The following is a 7,348-nucleotide window of genomic DNA, read 5'->3' on the forward strand; positions in this document are numbered from 1 at the left end:
CATGCCAAAGGTTAAAATATTGCCTTTATTTTCCATCAGGGTTAGGACTGGCTGCCAGAACAGCCACCAGTGTAAACTTTGAGGCCACCCCAGGCAAGGGGAGCCCCAGTATCTTGAGCCTTCCAGCTAGGCCAGTGGGTCCCTCTGTGTACAAAAGAGTGTATTTAAAAAGACAGCAATAAAAATCTGCCTCCATCATGGTTCTCACAGGGGTCAATGCAGTAAGTCGGCCCCAAAAATCTTAATTTCACCCGGGGCAGATGTCAAACCTGCGCTACTGCATTGGCTGCAGTGCTGCTCACTTAAAACCTGAAGTCAGCTAAAAACAAGGATGAAAAAGGGGACACGGTGGGGCCAAGGGGACATAGTGGGACACCCACAGCCTCAGCTCAGCCTTCACTGGGACGCTCCTGCAGGGCCCGCAGTGCCATCCGCATCTGGTCCTTGGTGCCGTGCAGTATCTTCACCTCCATGGTGTGAAACAGGTGGAGACCGGTGGCGAGGACGAAGACACCAAGGGCAAGGAAGGCCAGCAGGCAGAAGGAGAGCTTGGGGAAGGGCTGCTGTGCGCCCAGTCCGGCCAGTGTGCCCAGCACGGCTGCAGCCTGGAGCAGCAGCAGCAGCAGGGCCAGCACGGCCATCCTGCCCCAGGAGTAGCGCTGCCGCTGTGCTGCCTGCAGCCCCATGCCCACCTCTGTCTGTGCCTCTGTCACCACGTCTGCCAGTGCCAGGTCTGTGGGGACAGGGGCTCTCAGCAGGGTGGGACTCCCCATATACCATCCCTATACCCCCCCATACCACTCCAATACTCTTCTCCCCATCCCCACAGCTCTGCAGCGCTCCACAAGCAGCACCACAACATCCCCAAAGAGCTCCACCCAACTCCACCAGTCCATCCACCAGCCCCCCAGCACATAGTGGATGCTGGCAGCAGCCCCCCGACTTACCAGCTGTGCCGAGGGTGGCACCCACAGGCCGTCCCTGCCTCTGGATGTGCAATGTTGCCATCACGGCTTCATGGTCTGAGAAGGGGATGCCCATGCCTGGGGCTGGCCCTGTGGTGGTCTTCAGCTCTTCACACTTCACTGTAAAGCTGGAGATGGCCTGGGTGAGGGGACAAGTGATCACATCAGTACCTCATCCTCACCACTCAGGGCTGGTGGGCAAATGCCCCCCGTTACCTTGTAGAGGATGTAGTCAATGCGGATGCCCAGCGGGAAGGGCAGCAGCTCTGACTTGTCAGTGAAGCAGTTGTCAGGGACAAGGGTGCAGCCATTCTTACAGCCCTGAGACAAGAGCCTGGGTGGGTCGAGGACTCTTGGTGTGCCTGGGACCCCACTCAGCCCCTCAGCTCACCTCAAAGTGTGTGGCCTCAGCAAAGGCGTCCTGCAGCCCCGTCCAGCCACGCAGCAGCCGGATTCCCACATCTTCGGGGTGCATGTTCAGGTCCCCTCCCAGCAGCACCACGTCTGCTGCCTTTGAGGTGTGTCTGTGGGGACAGGGGTGGCTGTTCTGCCCTGCGCCAGACTGGAGTGATGGGACCTGCCCAGTGCTCCTCCACCTTATTCCTGACTGGGACTGGTGCAAATGGGAGCTCTCTGCAGTGCAAGCCCCAGGGGCAGGGGTGACCACACACATGCTGGGGACCTGCAGGGGGACACCCCGCAGCTGCTCACCGGATGAACTGTGCCAGCTCCCAGGCCTGCACCAGGCGGTGGGGCAGGTAGGCATCCTTGTCCCGGCAGTACTCAGCGTGCAGCTAGAGAGAGAGGGAAAGGAAAGAGGATGTGATCCCCATGCTGACACCTGCCCTGCTCCCAGACCCCCTGCAAACCCCCCAAACCACTCCAAACAGTCCCTGCCAACGCCTCTGTCTTTATGTCACCCCCACTGAGGAGAGCCTGGGATGCTCACCCCAACTCACAACCAGACTATGGGTCCCTGCCCTGAGCAATATTTTATTAAATCAGTGAATAGTCCAGGGCAGAGAGCAATGGTTAAAGCAAGGGGACAGTAAAGGAGGGGTATGGCCACTCATTCCCCTCCTCCCCATTGCTCCCCCCATGCTGGGCTCTTCCCTGGGATGCTCACATGGGTGACGTAGACGTTGAAGATGATCCCTGAGATCTTCATTATGACGAGACCGACAGACTTGCCGCAGAACCAGTCCCCATGCTGGAGCTGCCCAAGGGGAAGAAGGACAGGTCAGGGCTCCTGAGGCTCTGTGGGGATGGACACCATGGCGCCACATGCGCCCCCTCACTGACCATGTAGGGGTACCCATTCAGTGAGTACTGGTAGAGGAGCGTATCCAGAATAGGGAACCTGGAGAAAATGCAGAGGCCGCTGCCGATCACCCCACTGTGGGAGGGAAAAAGCACAGTGAGGAGATGTGGTTCCCAAAACCTCTGCCTCCCCCTAGCCCTGAGCCAGGAGGACTCCCCAGACCCCAGTGTGCTCCTGTGGGCATCCCACTGCCCAGACATGGGGTTGCCCACAGCGACAGAGGTGACCTAAAGGACCTGCAGTGGTCTCTGCAAGAGGCAAACCCCAAGGACTTGGCACAGCCCTGGCACTGCCCCACAGACAAGGGGCTGACCTTGCCCTTCTCACCTGCGGAAGTAATGGGAGAAGGGGTGAGAGCCTGCTAGTTTCACCTTCAGGTCATTGTAGTCCTGCTCACTCCACACCTGCAGAACAGTGGGGTAGAGAACAGTCACGCTCATCTCCCAGGCTGGGAATGGGTGCAGCTGGATCACAAACTGCCCTCACCTCCTGGAGCAGCACCAGGTCGAAGTGCTCCTGGCGCAGCGTGTCCCCTATGAGCCGGACGCGCTCCTGCCGCCGCTTGCTCAGGTAGCGGATGGCCCTGCCAGACAGGGGTGACAGTCAAAGCCTGGTGGGGACAGGGTGATGGGGGCTCTTGGGGCCCATTGTGACCCGAAACGAGGTAGAGAAAGAGGGCTCCAGTACCAGTAGAAGCACGATACAGATGGAAGACAGGAAGGGGAAAGGGCCATGTGAGGACATGGGGACAAGAGGGATATTTGGGGGACAGCTTCTCCTGCCTGCAGAACTGAGGCAGCTCATTCTTTGCTTGGGGTGCAAATGAGGGGTTTTTCTGGGGCTAACAAGCACAGAGGGGACAGAAAGCATCATCCAGCCAAGCACCTCATGACCCTTTGGGGCTGGGAGAGTGGTGTGACCCGAAAATGAAGGTGCTCTCCCAGTGTGGTGCCCCCATCTCCACCCACACAGCCTGGCATGGACCTGGTCAAGTCTGGACTCACCAGCAGTTGAGGTCAAAGATCTGGAGGCGTAGGGTGGGCTCTCCCTCCATCACTTGCTGGGGCTTTGCGGGGGTCAGTGGGCAGCACTGGGCAGAGGGGGGACCTGCAGGGAGTGGGCTGGAGCGACAGCCCCCAGGAGCCAGTGCAGGCTGCAGGACAGAGCCAAGAAGCCAGGCTGGGTAGACGGAAGGGCTGAGTCAAGGCAAAGGGCAGGAAGGAAGGAAGGAAGGAAGGAAGGAAGGAAGGAAGAGTGCTCGGGGTGCCCGAGGTCTTTCCCCTCCTTTCCTGCATGCAAGGACGCCACCCCGAATCCTAAATGGCCCCCATACAGGGATCCATGTACCCAAACCACCCATGTGACCCTACATCCAGTGGGTGGGGACACCGATGGGCCAGGAATGGGGTACAGGGCTCAACCACTCTGCCTCTCAGTGAGCTGCATTCCCGGAGGGACTTTCACACTGGTTTCAAAGTGGAGCTGCGAGGCATGGCCATGGGACACCGTCACACACCTCCCCACTCGGGAAGCCCAGGGATCCTTTCCAGGACCCCAAACCCCGTCGGAGCCAGCAGCTCCGGAGCAGCCCCAGAGCTCCGCCAGCTCCGCTTCTCCCCTGCCAGACCCCGTGAGACTGTCCAGTTTCCGGTTTGGAAGCTAAAAAGAGTAAGCCCGCAGTTCCAGGATGCCGGTGCGGGCAGGCGGGCTCTGCCTGCCCCGGCGGGATTACCGAGTGGCTCATCCCGTTCCTGAAGCACGCTAATTAATTAATGCCGGCGGCTTCTACCAAACCCTGAGCCCCCAGGGGCGCTCCCCGAGGGATGCGGCGGGGACAGCAGCGGGACAGGGAGCGGGACAGCGGCAACAGGTGGAGCGGGGATAGGAGCGGGGCAAGGGGGGGAGCGGGGAAACAACAGGGGAGCGGGGACAGGAGCCGGGCAAGGGGGGGGAGAGGGGAAACAGGAGCGGGGAAACAGGAGAGCGGGGAAACAGGAGCAGGGAAACGGGAGCATCGGAGCTGCAGGGGGAGCGGGGCTGCAGGGAGAACGGGGTCGGCAGCGGGGAAGCGGAGGAGCGGAGTAATGGGAGCATCGGAGCTGCAGGAAGAGAGGAACCGGCAGCGGGGAAAACGGAGGAGTGGGGCTGCAGGAGGAGCGGACTTGCAGGCGGAGCGGGGCCGGGAGCCGCGGGGCGAGGAGCGATCGGCGGGGCCGGGAGCGATCAGCGGGGCCGGGAGCGAACCTGCAGCGGGCCGGCAGCGGCGCGGGGCCGCGGGACTACGCGTCCCGGCAGGCAGCGGAGCGGGGCGGAAGGGGCAGGACCGGGGCCGGGGCAGGACCGGGGAATGGGGCCGGGAAGGGCGGAGGGGCTGCGGCAGGGGGTGGTGGGTGTAACGGGGAGCGCCGGGGTGCGGGAGGAACAGAGGGGTACGGGCACACGGGATGTGAGTGCCGGGGCACCGCCAGCAGGGCTTGGAGGGGTGGTGGGGAGTGGTGGGACACACCAGCTCTTTGCCACCCTGTGGGCGCCTAAAAGGTGTTCCTGAACCCGGCGATGCTGCGGGGAAGCACAGGGAAGCATCTGCCGTGGCCAGCCCACCCGCTCCCATGCAAACCCTGCAGCAGTGATAATGACGAGACCGACAGACTTACTGCAGAACCCCGTGCTGGAGCTGCCCAAGAGGAAGGATGGGTCAGGGCTCCTGAGGCTCTGTGGGGATGGACACCATGGTGCCACGTGCCCCCCAGCCCCCTGACCATGTAGGGGCTCTCTAGTACCCTACTCTTGCAGACTAGAGCAAAACACAGCTGGATGCAGCATCCTGGTATCCAGAATTTGGATCCCAGGAGAAGCGTTACCCAACCAAGGGGTTACATGGGACAGGGCAGCTCTCTCTTTCTTGCTGAAGAAAATCCCAATAAATAAAACATGAACTTCAGAACTGCTTGAGCCAACCCATGAACAAATAATTTTAATGTTTTTTTTTTCAGCAGACCGTAGTTTTCTCGGAGCTCCACAGTCTCCTCTCTTCGAAGTTGAACAGATACAGTAAACACAACAAATATATGATACAACCCATCACAGCTGGATTAAAAAAAATACACAAAAAATATAATACATAAAAAAATGGATTTTTAACATTGTGGACTGACGCAGCTCTAAAAATGGTGATTGTAACCCTGGTAAGCTTTACAAAGTCTTTAAAAAAATAAAACAGTACTTCATGTGAAATTCATAAATACACTGGAGGAGAACGGAGGGGCTGGGGGAGTTGAGAAAGTGTCTCTGGGATCATGACCAAAACCCTAAACCCCAGCCAGGGCTGCTGAGGGCACCAGTCTGTGTGCGTGGGGTGCAGTGTGAGCCCTGGGCTCGGTGCAGGCAGGAGGGAGAGAGGGATGGAGAGGTGGAGGCACAAACTGGTCCAGTTAATGAAGAGCTTCGGCCCCTATCAGGACTGGGAGTGGGGCACACCTGTGTTTTATGGTGAGGGAGCTTTGAGTTTTCATTCCCAAAGTTTTAGATCAGTGAGTGAAACAGAGAAAAAAAAAAAAACAAACCCAAACCCAAAAACCTACAAAACAACAAACATGCTACATACAAGAACTTGGCCAGAGAGCCCCAGCACAGCCCTGGCATGGTTTGCCAGTGCCTGGCCTAGGATTTTTCCCTCTCTTCCTTTTCCCCCTGCTCACAGCAGCCACCTCAGTCCAGTCCCACCACTGAGCCCTTGGCCTGGCAGGGGCTGGGGTGGCTCTGCCCCATCCCACAGGGATGGGTGGCTTTTCCCAGCAGCAAGAGGTTGAAGTCCCCATGCCTCACAGGACACGTGGCATCAAAGTGGCAGCCAAGGTGCTTTCCTGAGCTCTGGGACTATCCCTGCTCCTTGCACTGGCAGCATTGAGCCTAAATCTGTCCTGTCCCCCTCCCAAAAGGGCTGCAGTGCCCCTCAAAACACTCTTGCCCTCCTTTCCACTGCACTCACTCCCCTGCCAACTTGAGAAACCCACCCAGACCTGGCCACCTCGGCTCTCTGTCCCCCTGCACCCTGCTCCCTTCCACCTCTGTCCCTCCTGCACCCTGGGGTTGCTTTCCCCAGACTCTGCCCTTGCAGTTGTAGCCTCAGGACCGGGCACTCTGCCTTGGCTTACTTTGGGGTGCAGCCACAAAAATACCTCCAAGCTGACCCCATCCCTTATCCTGGCACCTTTCCTGTTCTCTGTCCCCTCTCTGTCTCTGTCCCAAACTCTGCACACTGACAGCTTGGCCCTGCATTGCTCAATATATCTTTCCCTGCACAAGTCACCTCCCTGGCCACTTCCCACAGGATGCAGGAGAGCGGACGGAGCAGTTTGGAACAGTCATCGCAGAAGAAAACGCAAAAAAAGGTGAAGGAACAACAACAACAAAAAACAAAACAAGGAAAATGTACATATGTAAAATAAATCACGCAAATCTGCCCTCACTGCTCTCTACTCATGACTCCTCAGCAAGTGACCACAGTGGCGACACTGAGCCTTGGCCACCCCCAAGTGCAATTCTTGAAAGCACACACTGAACTCAGGGGATCCCCCACAAAACCCAGCCAGAGATGGAGACATCCCAAACCTTTCCCTAAACAAAACACTTCCTGTGCAGGGTGGGAGGGGAGCACCTGGGCACTTCAGAGGGCAATCAGTCTGATTACATACATGGTGTCTTTTCAAAGAGTATTAAAAAGCACTTTCATTTAAAAAAAAAAAAAAAAGGAAAAAAAAAAAAAAAGAGCCATAAAACCCCATGGTTTGCATTGTCAATGCCCTCATACCTTCACTGCCACTGGTTTCCAATGCCCCAGCTCGGCACGGAGAAGGAGCATCCCTGGTGAGGTGGCAGCATCCCCCTGCTGCACCCTGCCCTGCCGTGTGTCCCCACAGGCTGTGCCACGCACTGCTGGCACTGCCATGCCCATCAGTCTCAGACCTGGCATGGTGCTGTGTCCTCCTGACCATCAGTGCTCGCTCCTCTCTGCGCAGGACCGGGGCCACTTCAGCTGGGGACGAAAGGAGGGGTTGTTCTC

General features: G+C 58.2%; 1 protein-coding gene and 1 long non-coding RNA gene across 4 annotated transcripts; one reads left to right on the forward strand and one right to left on the reverse strand.

Annotated features, from left to right (window-relative positions):
• Positions 1-7: 7 nt before the first annotated feature.
• Positions 8-3,425, reverse strand: SMPD2 (sphingomyelin phosphodiesterase 2). The gene is made up of 10 exons (XM_058855645.1): positions 3,291-3,425; positions 2,773-2,869; positions 2,614-2,690; positions 2,268-2,361; positions 2,092-2,181; positions 1,677-1,759; positions 1,357-1,489; positions 1,182-1,286; positions 948-1,104; positions 8-733 (listed from the first exon to the last, which is right to left on the reverse strand). The coding sequence occupies exons 1-10, from the start codon at positions 3,338-3,340 to the stop codon at positions 390-392; spliced, it is 1,230 nt and encodes a 409-aa protein (XP_058711628.1). The 5' UTR covers positions 3,341-3,425; the 3' UTR covers positions 8-389.
• A 52-nt stretch (positions 3,426-3,477) lies between these two features.
• Positions 3,478-5,854, forward strand: LOC131587600 (uncharacterized). Of its 3 annotated transcripts, none has more exons than XR_009279386.1 (2): positions 3,478-4,156; positions 4,825-5,854. It is a non-coding gene; the product is annotated as an uncharacterized LOC131587600 (long non-coding RNA). The 3 variants fall into 3 exon arrangements; XR_009279385.1 differs by having other exon boundaries at positions 4,857-5,854; XR_009279387.1 differs by having other exon boundaries at positions 4,862-5,854.
• Positions 5,855-7,348: the final 1,494 nt, after the last annotated feature.

The sequence above is a fragment of the Poecile atricapillus genome, chromosome 23 (genome assembly GCF_030490865.1).
Source record: "Poecile atricapillus isolate bPoeAtr1 chromosome 23, bPoeAtr1.hap1, whole genome shotgun sequence".
Taxonomy (NCBI): Eukaryota; Metazoa; Chordata; class Aves; order Passeriformes; family Paridae; genus Poecile; species Poecile atricapillus.